The sequence below is a fragment of the Myotis daubentonii genome, chromosome 9 (genome assembly GCF_963259705.1).
Source record: "Myotis daubentonii chromosome 9, mMyoDau2.1, whole genome shotgun sequence".
NCBI lineage: Eukaryota > Metazoa > Chordata > Mammalia > Chiroptera > Vespertilionidae > Myotis > Myotis daubentonii.
Window position 1 is genome coordinate 77,693,790 of NC_081848.1, and position 15,054 is coordinate 77,708,843.

Below are 15,054 nucleotides of genomic sequence, written 5' to 3' on the forward strand. Positions count from 1 at the left end.
TCCTAGTCACTCTGACTGGGAGGAGGAGGAGGAAGATGGAGACATGTCAATTTTCCTCATTGGTGATGTCCATGAATCAAAAGAGAAGAAGAGAGAATAAATCTGAGCATTAGCGTAGTGCTAGAATCAGGAGGCAAAGGCCACAGAGAGAGGACTCTAAATATTGTTGTGAACTCACTCTCTGAGTGAGCAATGATTAAAGTGTAACCAGTGGAAACCTCCCTTCCATCTTCCCAAATGGCTGGCTGGGAAAACTTGGAAATGCTTCAGTTTAGTCAAAAGGATCCAGCTGGCCCGGCTGGTGTGGCTTAGTGGTTGAGCATCAATCTGTGAACCATGAGGTTAGGGTTCAGTTTCTGGTCAGGGCACATGCCCGGGTTGCGAGCTCAATCCCAGTAGGGGGCGTGCAGGTGGCAGCCAATCAATGATTCTCTCCCATCTTGATGTTTTTATCTCTCTCTCCCTCTCCCGCCTTACTCTCTCTGAAATCAATAATGTATATATATATGTATATCCTATATAATAAAAGGCTAATATACAAAGTGTCCCCCCGGATGTTCAACCAGGAGTTTGACCAGGGGGCGGGGCCGGGTGGTCATCTGCCTGCAGCCCCTTCCCCCCAACAGGTCCGGCTTGATTGGCCCTGATTGGGGCAGGCCGGCCGGACCTCGCCCGTGCACAAATTTGTGCACCGGGCCTCTAGAGTGTGTGTGTGTGTGTGTGTGTGTGTGTGTGTGTGTGTGTGTATGTTTTTTTTTAAAGTTGAATGACAATCTAAAGGAAGTACCTTTACCCCTGTTGCAATTTGGCTTCCCATGCAGATTTTCATACAGGATAGAGTAATGTGCAGTTAAAAGGAGAAATACCCCCTCCTTGATAGTTCTAATCCATATTTTAAATAGACATACGGCCAATCTGGTTTATACATCAATATCTTGGCAAGTCTGGTTAGCATGAGTTGACCTCCTGATCCTGCTGAACTAGACTGGCAGAGCTGAGGACAGACTCTGGAATATAAAGACCCGCCAGTAAGTGCCCCATGGTGAGGACCTGCCCCAGGGAGCCAGCCCGCCTGTCTCTCTGACTGCAACCACCCCCTGACTTCAACTGGTGTCGTGACAGCCCAGATCTGCCTCTCACCAGGCAGCACTTAGGTCTGAAGTGCTGTTAGTGCAAAAGAACTTCTTTTCCCCAGTTTCTGTCAATCGGTGATTAATCACATTATTAACTTCTGAAAACAGCTCATTAGATAATGTGCTTCTGTTGACATTAAACATTTAATTGCTGCTGCTTTTAGTAATTCGGTATTTATAGTTTTATGCCTTCAACGTTTTTTAAAGCTTAGACCCGCTGTGAAAAACACCAATATGCCTCTTTTGGGGCTTTGCTATTCTATCCCAATAAAGAAAAATGTATAGTGCATTAGAACCTGATACGCTAAACATACATCTAATTTTTTTCATTAGCAGGAATGAAGTATTGACATGTGTTCTGCTCTTACTCAGCTTTATGGTTTTGGTAGATACGTTCCTTCTCAGAGCAGTCTGTAAAATCCTTTCACCTCTATTTAAATGAGGAGAGAATTGATTTATCTTATGTACATTAATAAATTGATTTAACAGTCAAAGAGACAGTAAAGTGAGGTCAACTGAAGTCATCCAAACACAATATATTCATTGGCATAATGATCTAGAACTACAAAGTCATGTACAGAGGTGAAAAGAAACAAATGGTTATTTAACTTGCAAGAACTGCAGTAGAGAAGGGCAGGAAAAGGAGACAACGTTCTGAGCCTCTACTGTGCGGTAGGCACTGTGATAGGGCCTTTGCCTGGGGCTCTTCTTAACCCCAACTTACAGGTGAGCAAACTGAGTCCCAAACGGTGAGGTGCTTTTATGAAAAATCATTTCCCTGAAATACACAGTTGAAGTCAGTTCTAAGTTCACACACACACACACACACACACACACACACACACGCACACGCACACGCACACGCACACGTACACGCGCGTATTTGTCAGAAAGAATGAGGTCAAAGGATCCACATAATCTAAACTAAAAATACATTATTCTTACATGGAACAAATGTTGAAAGGGGAAGAAATCTATTCAAAAATGTTTCCTGCTCATTTTTTTGTGGCTGTGAAAGCTCGTGACTGGTGTGAGTGGGCGGGGAGGAGGGCCGAGCCCAGGGCCCAGCAGCTGTGGGTGCTCCGCCCACGTTGCTCTCCTGCCCAAACCACCCCACGGCTGTCATTCCACTCGGGGTGTGGCCCGTGAGGCTCATGGGGGGCTCTGGCCTCACTGCTGCTTCCCTCAGTGACTCCTGGCTGGTCTCACACCCTCCCCTCTGCCCGGAACCTTGTCCCCAGATATCCTCAGGTGGTCACTCAAAAGTCACTACTTCAGTGATCCTCTTCTTGACACCCTCCCCCCAACAATTTAAAATCACAACCATTATCTCCCGGACATCCCCTAGCCCTTCCCTGCTTAATTTTTCTCCATGGCACTTACTAGCATCTAGCATATTATGTGTTTTGTTTATTTGATCTGCCCACTCAGGAATGTGAGCTCCACGTGGTTGGATTTTGTCTGTCATTCATGGCTGCATCTCCAGTGCCTAGGAAGTTCCAGGCACATAACAGGCGCCTAAAAAATGAATTTGTTGACAAATGAATGATAGTGAGTTCCTTGCTTTCTGTAAATGACATTTTTGGGATAAATGCCTGATGGTCCTATAAGATAAGCCCGTTCCTGCTCTGGTCTGGGTCTGTGTGGGGAGAACCTTTTCTACTCCATCAGCTAGATAACCACTATGAAGGCCTCTCACTCCAGATCCTGCACAGGGAGCAGATGGAAACCTTCATAGGAAACGCAGCCGCTTCTTTAGAATTCACCTAGAGGTGATGGGGGTCGAGTGTCACTGCACGCTCCACTGAGGGGCACTGCACACTGGCCCAGAACTGGCCATTTATTTTATTTTATTATTTGTTAATTCTCACCGGAGGGTATTTTTCCATTGATTTTTAGAGAGAGCAGAAGAGATGAGGGAGAGGGGGAAAGAGTGAGAGAGAAACAGGATCTGAGAGAGACACACATCGATTGGTTGCCACCTGCACGGGCCCAGACTGGGAACTGGGACAGAACCTGCAAACCGGGTACATGCCCATTAACTGGGAATCAGGCCCATGACCCTTTGGTGGGCAAGCCAATGCTCCAACCACAATGGTGTGGTGACTGGGGAGTGGTGATTGTGGTGTGGGGAGGGGGCAGGTATACCAGGGCATAGAGGGGATAAACGGTGATGGAAAAAAATTAAATTAAAAAACAGAAGACACTGGAACAGAATGTTAACACCCCCCTCAGAGGGACAAGGTGTTCATTCAACACTGCGACTATTCAAAGTGCTGACCTCAGATTCACATTGCAGGCTGGTTTCAACACCATTAGGAGAAAATTGGATTTAAAACATCTCTGTTCCTCTCTTCTTCACTGGCCTCAGCTTCTTCCTCATCCAACCCTGGGCATGGAGGCATTTCCCAGGGTCTGTCCTCTAGCTATCTCTCTCCCCGTGGACTCGGAGTGTCTCTGGGATTTTAACTCTATCCTGTATCTGGGACAGTCTCAAAATCTAGTGTTAATTTTAACCTCTCTCCTGAGATCCAGGCTTGAATTCCAACTTTCTTAACTTCAGCCGTCAATAGCCCATCAATACCCCCTCAATATTTTATCAGCACCTCCTCGATATCCCCAAGCACCCCTTAATATCTCATTACTTTAAACTCAGCGTGGCCCAGACAGAATAAGTTACTTCACCCTTTTAAAAATGCCTTTCCTCTCCAATTCCCTTCCTACTTTCATTACCAGCACCCTATTCCGTGAATTACTATATGGGTTCTTAACCTTCAAATCACCTTTCCGTCTTCATCCCCTCTCTCCTTTGGTCCTTCTACCTTGTGGATAAATGAGACACTCACCCACCACTGAGTAAGTGCTTAGTAGGTGCCCCAGGATTGTACTAAGCCCTTTCCATGCAATAATTCTCTCCTTTAGTCCTCTGAGTAGTTCTACTAGGTCTGATTTTTATATTAGCACTTTACAGATGAGGAACATGAAGGTCAGGGAAGGTCATTCATTGGTCTCTGAGCTCCATAGCTACAAAGTGGAAGAGCAGGGGGTGGGGTGAATCCAGGTCTGTCTTAGTGCAAAGGCTCTGCTCTCAACTGCTCTGCGTTGGTGTCTTCCAACTGTGTGCCTCCCTCGGGGCCTGGCACAGGCATTTAGCGAAGGTTGGTCTTTTGCCTTCACAGGAACAGAGCCAGGCAGCTGTTGGGGCTGGATGTCCAAAGATAAATGAGATATGGCAACTGCTTTTAAAGGGCTCAAGAGGGAGAGAGCGGCAACAACTCGTTTGCTCAATGTGATGAGGGCAATGGAAGCCCGTGGAACGAAGAAGGATTGGGGGAAGTGGGCTCTGCTTCAGGGGCTGAGGAAGGCTTCAGGGGAACAGGGAAAGTGAGGGGTGAATGCTCCTGTGTGGCTGAAGCATTAGGCAGGAAGGAGAGAAAAGCAGGCGGTACAGCTGGAGAAGCAGCCCGGAGACCAGGTTGGGAAGTGAGCTGCACATTGGCGGAGTGCCTGCTGTGAAGGGCTTGGGAGGCCCCTGTTACAGGGTCTGGATTTTACTCTGTGAACAGCGAAGACCCATCCGATATACACCTTTTAATGGAGTAGATATAAGATCAGAATCTGTGTTTCCCAAACTATAGTGATTCTAATTGCGGCATGGATGGTGCATTAATGACAAAGTGACTGAGGCCGAGTTATTTGGGAAGCACCTGCAAAGTCCGAGAGGACATAACGATGAAACGGAGAAAAGGAGAGCGGACTGTGAATCAGGGTAGAAGGGAACTGAGAGGACCAGTGGACTCGGAGGAGACAAAGAAGCAAGGTTGAGGGACAGCAGCTTTGGAGCCAGGCTAACAGGGTCTGGAGCCTGGCTCTCGGAGTCGTAGCCACACCTCTGGGCAGTCCCCTAGACGGCCCCTGGACTCTCACTTCCAAAAGGCTCCATGCATCTTCTCCGATACGATCTCTCTCCCACCTGTGCTCTCATACCTTCCACTGTTCCCCTTCAACCGCCATCAGCCAAGTCCCCTCAGCCTCAACCACTCCCCCTGACAGTCCATTTACCTCTTGCTCTACATAAAACCAGCTCTCGCTTTTCTGCCCCTTCCCCAGGCCTTCAACAGAAGTGAGGAGGCACAGCACTGACAGGTCAGAGTAGAGGATGGACTGGGACAGGAGGAGCGATGCAGAAGAGACAGCGAGCCAGGCAAAAATCCCCAGCGAATGAATCGTCTTATGTACAGTCTCCTTCCCCTGCCACCAAGGCCGGACTCTGAAGCAGTACACGACTCCAAGCCCATCAACTCCTCCTCGGGTTTCTGCACTCCGGGCTGTTTGAACTCCTTGCTTTTCAAGCACAGCTGGTGCTTTCACTTCCATTCTTTCTCTCAGGCTGCTCCCTCTTTCTGGAAAATATACCCTTCCCCTCTCTCTCTGCTGAAATCTTAGCGTGTGATAACAGCTAAGAACACGTTTGCAGTCAGACAGGTTCATATCTTGGCAACCTCGGTACTAGTTCTGCAGTACTGACCAAGTTAGTGAATTTTCTGAGCCTCGGTTTCCTCATCTGTAATTTGCAGCTGAATAAAGCTGCCCCAATGAGAGGAAAAAGTGAGAAAGTCTATATGAAGCAATGAAAATAGCAGCTGCACCTTAGACGGTTTGGCTCAGTGGATAGAGCGTAGGCCTGTGGGCTAAAGGGCCCTGGGTTGGATTCAGGTCAAGGGCACATGCCTGGGTTGTGGGCTCAATCCCTAGTAGGGGGCCTGCAGGGAGCAGCTGAGCAATGATTTTCTCTCATCCTTGATGTTTCTATCTCTCTCTCCCTCTCCCTTCCTCTCTGGAATCAATAAAAATGTAATTTAAAAGAAAATAGCAGCTGCCACAGGAGAAGGTATTCAAAGAGGCAACTATTATTTTTAATTTCCCTTCTCTGTTCACTCTTTTCAGATGCCCCTTCAGAGCGAACCTCCCTGGGTTGACGCCGGCATCACACTGCCTGCCCCCTTGTAGCACTTCCCTGCAGGCCACGCCTCTGTATCCTGCATTAGCTCTCTCTCTGCTCCTTAAAGGCAGGGCCCAGCTCTTGGCCATTTCTGTATGTCTTCCAGCACCAAGGCAGTTCACGTAGGACTCTACAGATACTTAGTGAACCAAATTATCTTCAATTCCCCAGCGGGCAACTAGGATCTCAGCTACGGTGATTTCTCTAGCTATTCACTGAGGAGGAAGAGTGGGTAGCATCTGGGTGTAGCAATATCATTACTATCGTTCTAATATTGAAAACATATCCCTTACCCAAAACCCACTGCTTCAAACACAGCTGACGGATTGAAAAAGCTTCTAGTACAGAAATGCTTCTCTCTGGGTCCATTAACAGGAGCTCAGGGAATCACTTTCATTTGCAGGGAACATTTAATGGCGTTAAAAATAATGAATGGAAAGACCATCCCCTTACGGTCAGCTTGCAGGAGGACAACGTGATGCAAGGTCAAGGCCATCCTTTGGGAGTCAATGGTGCTCAGGATCTTGGCAGCCGCGGTCCCCAGCAAAGGCTTTCCGTTGTACAGGGTGTAGTAAGTCAGCTCCGCTGGGTCCTTGGGTCCCGGCACCCGCTGCATCTTCACCATCTTTCAGGAAAAAAGAGGCCATGTTTATAGGGCATCTTGCACAGACCCTGCCATCCCTCGGGCGATCAGTAGGCTCTCTCCTGGCTGCTGACGCCTTCCGTGGCCAAGCGGACCTGCAGTGTACATTTCAGACACCAGCCTTAATGTACTTCCCTATCACCAAACCCGTAAGAAGCCCTGCTGTCGCTGGCGGGGGAGACGGAGGAGGAAATGTGAACATCTGGGCGGCCCAGTTTGAGGCTGCAGAAGAAAACGCTGAAATGGAGATGTCTTCCAGCCTCCAGAGAACGCTGGCCTCATTTAAAAATAGGCCTGCGCATTAATTTAGGGCGCGTCAGGTTATTCTCAAGCAAGATTTCTAATTCCTGCAAAATTATACTATGTTCGTACGGTTTTGGTAATATTATTATATTTAAAATCCTTCTTTCTTGAAATATTTTTATTGCATGTAATATAATTATATTTAAAATCGTTTTTCTTGAAATACTAAGGTTTACTGCAAGTAACATTATCATATTTAAAATAGTTTTTCTTGAAACATTAATGTTTATTGCATTTAACATTATTACACTTAAAATAATTTTTCTTGAAAAAATAAAAGAGTTGGGGGTAAAAAAAAGACAAAAAACAAAAAAACAAATTCCTGTAATTGCCAGAGAGGGGTGGGGAATGAACTTGTATGTCCGCAATTCAAAAGTCCGATGATAAAAGCAGTACCTGGAGACTCAAAGTTCTTTTTCTAAAATAACCTTTGTTGCTTTTTCCCACGATACAAGTTACACATATTCCCTACAGAAAATCTGAAAATACCGAAAAGCATCAAGAAATAAAACAAAATAGAAACAATCTGAACTCCCTCCACCACAAGCTAATGACTATTTTCATTTTGGAGTATTTGCTTCTATTCTTTGTTTTCTCCCACACAAACCCCTTATTTATTATTTTACAAAATTATTTATAGCACTCTCTCTATAGTAAAACATACTGCAATTTTTACTTGTATCTTTAAATGACCTTAAATATAACAAAAGCATAAATGTCAATTCCTACATTCTAACTCAGACCTCATACATTTATTTAGCGAATCCTTTACTGTTAAACACTTAAATTGTTACTCATTTTTCAGCACTGTAATTAACAACTGGAAATCATTGCAAATACGTAAAGCATACATTTTAATACTGACATAATGTTCTACTGTATGCCTGCCTCATACACGTTAACTAAACTCCATTTTGAACACTTAGGTTGCTACCAACTTTTCACTCTTATAATTAACAACTACTAGACATTATGGTACAGTATAGTGTCTTTCCAAAGTATATGTTACAGATTATGAGTTTTACAGGATATTGAAAGATACTACAAAAAAATGTTTACAACAGCATTGTTAAGAGCAAAAGAACTAAAAAGTCAAAATTCACTAATAGAAAGGGTAGTCTACTATTCTACTGTTCTAGTATGGTACAGTCACATAATGAAATGTTATAGGGTAGTATAAATGAACTCTGGCTATTTGCATCAATTTGGCTGAATACAAAAGTCTGACACTGAGCAAAAACAAAACAAAACAAACAAAACAAACACACAAAACAAAAAACAAACAGAACATAAAATTTAAAAACAGGCAAAACCAAATGACGTACTGTCTAGGGATACACGTGATTGGTAAAATATATACAGAAAATACAGGCACATTCAATTCTGATAGAAGAAAGGAAATGTGTATAGTAACAGAAGACACATTAAAAAGCTCCTCTGGTAAGCTAAGAATAATGTTCTCATCCTTTGAGTCATGGTTCTTTTTATTAGTGGTCTTTAAACTCTACATGTTTTTATACCCCTTGGTATATATGGTATCTATAACAATTAAAAATAGATATTACTACAACCCAATTAAAATAGGTTTAAAAAACTCTGACCGGACAGTTCACAAAGCAAGGTAGACAATGAGCATATAAAAAAAAAAAAAATGCTCAGCCGAAACCGGTTTGGCTCAGTGGATAGAGCGTCGGCCTGCAGACTGAAAGGTCCCAGGTTCGATTCTGGTCAAGGGCATGTACCTGGGTTGCGGGCACATCCCCAGTGGGAAATGTGCAGGAGGCAGCTGGTTGATGTTTCTCTCTCATCGATGTTTCTAGCTCTCTATCTCTCTCCCTTCCTCTCTGTAAAAAATCAATAAAATATATTTTTTTTTTTAAAAAAAAAGACCTGAAAAAAAAAAGCTCAGTAGAGAAATTCAATTTAAGCCCTGAGGCACCACTATCACCCCCGAGAATGGCTAAAATGAGAAGTGTTGATGGGAATGTGGAGTGACTGGAACTCCACATCTGGCTGGCGGGCGTGTAAAATGGCACACTTCGGGAAAGGATGGGGCAGCTTCTTACAGAAGGAACATCCCCCAACCCACGAACCAGCAATTCAACTCCTACTATATACCTAAGAGAAATGAAAGCACAGGGCCAGAGAAAGACCTGTAGAAGAATGAACACGGTAGCTTTGTTTATAAAAGCTAAAAACTGGAGAAAGCCCTGGTATCCATCAACAAAAGAATGAGTAAACTGTAGTATATTCAGACAATAACAAAAATAAACTTCCAAATAAGCAACAACATGGATGAATCTCATAAATACTACGCTGAGTCCTGGCCAGTGACTCAGTTGGTTGGAGTGCCATCCTGTACACCAAAAGGTTATGGGTTTAATTCTGGGTCAGGGCACATACCTACATTGTAGGTTTGGTCCCTGGTCAGGGCATGTATGGGAAGCAACCAATCGATGTTTCTCTTTCTCTCTCCCTCCCTCCCTCCCTCCCTCCCTTCTTCTCTCTCTAAAAGTCAATAAAAAAATTTCCTTGAATGAGGATTAAAAACAACAACAAAAACACTGCATTGAGTCAAAAAAGCTTTATACAAAAGAGAACATATTGTAGGATTCCATTTTTATAAAATTCTATAATAGTGTGGAAATGTAGATATTACTAAAAACAAGGGTCTTGCCCTAACTGGTTTGGCTCAGTGGATAGAGCATGGGCCTGCAGACTCAAGGGTCCCAGGTTCGATTCCGGTCAAGGGCATGTACCTTGGTTGAGGGCACATACCTAGTAGGGAGTGTGCAGGAGGCAGCTGATCGATGTTTCTCTCTCATCGATGTTTCTAACTCTCTATCCCTCTCCCTTCCTCTCTGTATAAAAATATATTTAAAAAAACAAACAAGGGTCTTGTTGGCATTTAAATGTAGAAACCACATAATATGTGGAAAGGCGATTTCTGTGCTTCTGGTCTTTCAGAGTGTCTGGTTTGCCAATGTGCCTTGGGACTCATCAAGAAGGGGCTACGGGACGTAGCTTTACCCACACTCACGGGGCCGGAGCGCCTTTGCCAGGCACCTTACGGGACCGTTTTCTGGACACCGTCTGAAAAGTACTGTTCTCCCCCTTTGGTCTCCGTGTTTACCTCTCTCTTCAAAATGAGTCTCTAGGAGAAAGTCCGTGACCATCTAAAAGGTTCTTGTCTAAATTGCTCACTCGCCCTCCGAAAGGTCAGACCCACTGACACTTAGAATGTACCCATTTCCTTGCACCCTCCGTAACACTGGGTAGTACCACTCACTGATCTTTGGTAGGTGAAAATGTAATCTTGTGGTAGTTATAACTTGCATTACTTTCATGACAAATGGAGTCAAACATGTGAAAATGTTTCTTGGTCCTGGCCGGTGTGACTCAGTGGACAGAGTGCCAGCCTGTGCACGGAAGGGTCGCAGGTTCAATTCCCAATCAAGGGCACATCCTGGGGTTGCAGGTTCGAATCCGTCAGGGTGTCTGCAGGAGGCAACCAATCGATGTGTCTCTCTCACATCGATGTTTCTGTCCCCTCCTCCCCTCCTCTTTCTCTTCCCTTCCACTCTCTGGAAAAAAAAAAAAAAAATCTTCAGGTTGAGGATTAACAAGAAATAAAAAATAAAAAAATGTTTACTAGTGAATTTCTTCTTTGGATTCACTTTTTCAAATATACCTACTAGAGAAGTATCTTTAAATTCTAGACCTCTACAGCTCCATATTCATGAAAGTGGCTCATCTTTTAAAATAAGCAGCTCCCAAAAGGAAGGTCTCTGCATGTGGAGGGAATGTTACTTGCGAAACTCGGGCACGTTATTCCTGTCCCTCAGGGGAGAGGTGGGGAGAGTGTCCGTACAACCAGTTAGAAGGTGAATGAGCTTTCAAATATCTAATAACTTCACTCCATTTCAATTTATTAGCAAATCCCTCTTAGCAAGATTTCTCCAAGGGTAATGTTAGAAGGTGATCTACAGCCCCTGCAAATCAGGGATTTGCAGAAATCAATCCCTACTTGCTTCCCTCAGACCTTTCTGGCGACTAGAGGGGCCGAGCACACTGGGTACTCAGAAGAGAGAGACGCACATCTCACTGGGGCCCCTTTCAACACAGAGAATGTTGTTAGATTGTTAGCTTTACTAATCACACCAGGATTGTAGGTGTGATTAGTAAATCATTTGCCTCCCGCTTCCGCGGAGGCAAATCCCATGTCACTGTCCTCTGAGCGACTTCCTTTCTGCTGTTTGGAGAAGTGTGAATTGCAGGGCTTACACAGAGCCCACTGAGGGGAAATCACCAGCCAGGCACTGCGAAATTAACCAGCGAAATTAACTGTCTCCCTTTACCTCAGGACCAGGCTGTCACAGGCCACAGAGACCTTTAGAAACAAAGCCACATCCAACAGGACAAGGGACCGAAGTCACCCACTGTGAACGAGAGGCCTGGAGTCGCCCTCGGGGGCACAGCTGACTCCACAGGAGAGGGGCTCTTTGTACTCACAAGACTGCCTGGGGCATGATCTGCAGACAGACTGTGGTCATGCCTGTAACTTCCTTTCAAATACTTCCTCGCTGCTTCTTCATAGACAGTGCGATGCCATGCATGTATGTTTGGGTTAATTTATACCCACCGAGTGGTGAACTGACAATCAGGAGTTCGCACCCCAGGGCAGTGGGCGAGATTCCAACTGGGAATTCCACTGGGAGGCAGCTACCGGGAGTGCCCTTCTGTAATGTGTTATCTTGTTCACGAATGTTAGAAATGGGTTCTCCTTTGGCGAAATTAGGGCTATGCAAGGCGTGTGGATTGGCTAGAATACGCTAGAGACAGTCTCACTCTTGCTTGAACCAGGTAAAGAATCTAGAAGCTTAGAATCCCCACTTTGGGGATGGCTACTGTCTGCCCTTAGGGTCCCCAGGAGCAGACTCGGAAGAGTTGAGTGTTTATAGTTTATTTGAGAGATGAAAGGAACTGGTGGGAAGGTGAGCAGGTGATGGGGGTGGGGGGAGGGAGCTTAAAAGGGTGTGTTAGTAAGCCAGTCACCACAGTGGGTAATGAAAGCTTAATTCTGTGGGAAAGCTCTGGAAGTGATGGAAAGGATACATTTCTGAAATCTGCTAGCTAAGAGACCAGGGAGCTGGGGTATTTATACCCCCACCCCACTGGTTAATTAATTCCCAGGCACTTCCGGCCGCCATGGTGTGGGCTAGGTGGGTTCCTGCATCTCAAAAGCAATCCTTCCTTCAGTAAAGGTTCAGAGGTGGCTGCTGGCACTGAGAGAAACGGAAAGGGGATCTGGGCAGAGCACCAACAGCGTCTGCTACGGCTCCTTAGCCTAAATCCCCGTGTGGCCACGTGTCCGTTATAAGCCTGCAAGGCGCTACTTGTCCAAACTGACTAAATAAGGAAAACAGAACCCAGTACCTGCAATGCCGATGGGTGACTGCCATTCACAGCGGTGGTGCCGGTGGCGAGAGGGCCTGGGAGTCCCGAGAGCTGGGACTTCATCCAGCCCACGGAACAGGTTGCTGAGTAGCCTGTGCCTGCTTCCTTACAACTGTCTGTTGAATAAACATCTGCATGCGTGCAGCATTTGTTCCGAAACCTCCTTTCCTTATCATCTAGTAGTGAGAGTAGCTAATTCTCGCCCGTCATTTTGATGTTATGACCCCTGACCCCACACCCTGGGAGCAGCGCTGATTAAATGGCTCGGTCCGTCTGCAGTGTCCCTGCTCCTCTGCATGCAGCATGATGATTTAGTCTCAGGCAGCACATCCCTCCTCCCCCAGGTACGAGAAAACCCCAGAGGCTTCGTGCACACCCACCTGCACAGTGTAGCTTCCCAGGGTGGTGGCCCGTTTAAACCGCCGGCCTTGCTGCTGGGACATCATGAACAGCTGGGCCAGGCGCTGCTCCATGACCCGGGCGAAGCTCTGGTTGTGCAGACCCACCAGCGAATTGTCCACGCCCTGCAGCACTGCGGGTGCAGAAGGCAGAGGGCTGCTCAGCAGACAGGCTCCCTGCTGACTCAGAACCACAACCCCCTCCACCCCTGCCCCAGCCACAGGGCGCCATGGGCCCTACCTCATGTGAGGGCTTGTCTCCCTGACCTCACTTGGCCCTCACAACAGCCCCAGGAGGTAGGAATCGCTATCCACATGTTATTATAGATGCTGGAAGGTGAAGTGACTTGTCAAGGTCACACCTAGTAACTAGGAAAGTGAGGGTTCAAACCCAGACAAAGCCTGGACTCTCTCCTCCAAGGGCTGAGACACGTCTAACGCTGCTGTGGTAAATCCAAACCTTATTGAAGATTATGTGTTGTTAGAGTTCATACGGGAACACAGCCTAGATACAGGTCTGGCTAACTGGATTTTCCACTGGTTTCCACTCAGAAACTCGGGCTCCGGGCTACCCTTATTTTATTTTTCCTCCTCAATAGCTTTGTGAGGAATCTAAGCTCCATCCTGCACATCGGCCCCTTACAACCTGGCAAACCACCCTGTTCTATGTCCTCATCTCTCCCTCCTGTGTGGTCACTTTGAGAGCCACCCCAAAGCTGCCCCAGGCCCTCTGGGTACTCTTCCATCTGAGAGCCGGACAGTGGGACAGAAAGAGCGAGCTCTTGCCAGCGTGAAACTTTCAGCAAGCAACTGGCCCTGCCTGCGTCCAAGTCCTCTTCTGTAAAAAGGGCGTAAGTCCACATCACAGCAAAGATATTCCTAAAGAGATCTATGGGTGAAATGAGACCAGGTGTACAGGGAGCTTAGCACAGTGGCCAGCGCAAGGAAGGCACATGAAGCTCCTCTTGCCATTGTCCTCCACGGCGGAGCTTCATCTACTCCAGGGCATCTGCAATCAACAGGCAAGGCGTCGGTGATGGAATTCCAGGCAGTGGCTGGTGCATGGGGAAGGATTTTAATGAACACCAGGGCTAGGACTGCAATGGCCACTAACTATGGGAGTGACTGGTGGTCTTTTGCTGTCAACCCCCCAAATCTAGTCTTTCCTCCAAGTTCCTTGGGAAGCACACTTCATCCCAAACACACAACACTGCCTTCAAACACAGCCATCCTGGAAATGTCAAAAATGCTAAAAACAATCCTTATCTTAAAGAAACCAAAACTTACGTGGGCTGGGGAGCTTGTGTTATCATGATCCAGCTAAGGACCATTAATGGCAGCCATCTACTGGGATATGGACACAGCTTGGGTATAAAGAACGTGCCGTTATGATCGCATTCTGCTCAGGGCCAGAACAAGCAACGGACACTGAGATACAGAGAATTATTTTTAACTGATTGAGAGGGAAGGAAAGCCCACAGCTGAGTCTCAGAAATTACTTCTTTGAGGCCATAAATACCGAATAATCCCCACGGAGGGCATAAGGCAGCTCTCTTTCTAGGGCCCTTGTGAGGGACTCCCAGCTCAGCTGTCAGCGGGATTCCTGCCACCAAAGAGGAAAGGCTCAGGTGCTGCTCCCACTGGGGCAGGCCCACCGAGGCCCCTGGGAATGCCCCCGGCACAGCCTACCCCCGGGCCCCAGACAGAAGAGCCCCTGCTCCTGCCGATTCAGAGCTGCCCCTCTAGTAAAATTTCATAATCAACCGCTGAAGGATTACTTCGGAGTTGGCCTCTCCTGACCAATGGGCAGAGTAGGAGAGAGGACACAGGACACGGAGGACTTCATCATGGGTTGGTTACTTTGTGAGAATCCCGGGGATGTCAAAGAAAGGGATAGCCAGGTGATGAAAAAGCTCCAGAAGTAGATACCAGTGACGGTGGTACAACACTGTGAAAGTATTTAATGCCACTGAATTGTACATTTAAAAATGGCCAAAACGGACATGTTCATGTGGTGTGTATTTTACCACAATTGTAAAAGTTGTGTGTGGGGGCGGGGGGGGGGGAGTGGGCGGGGTTCCAGGGAAGTGTAGGAGGTTGTGGGAACCTCCCACAGGG

At 46.5% G+C, this 15,054-nt stretch overlaps 1 protein-coding gene across 3 annotated transcripts in view; it reads right to left on the minus strand.

Annotated features, from left to right (window-relative positions):
• KIAA1549L (KIAA1549 like) overlaps positions 1 to 15,054 on the minus strand; it is a 214,817-nt gene that overhangs the window by 57,346 nt on the left and 142,417 nt on the right. For all 3 annotated transcript variants that reach the window (XM_059709757.1, XM_059709756.1, XM_059709754.1), the window contains exons 9-10: positions 12,919 to 13,070; positions 6,589 to 6,760 (exon numbers count right to left, since the gene is read on the minus strand). In XM_059709757.1, the coding sequence (XP_059565740.1) occupies positions 6,589 to 6,760; positions 12,919 to 13,070 (324 nt within the window). The remainder of the gene's footprint in view (positions 1 to 6,588; positions 6,761 to 12,918; positions 13,071 to 15,054) is intronic.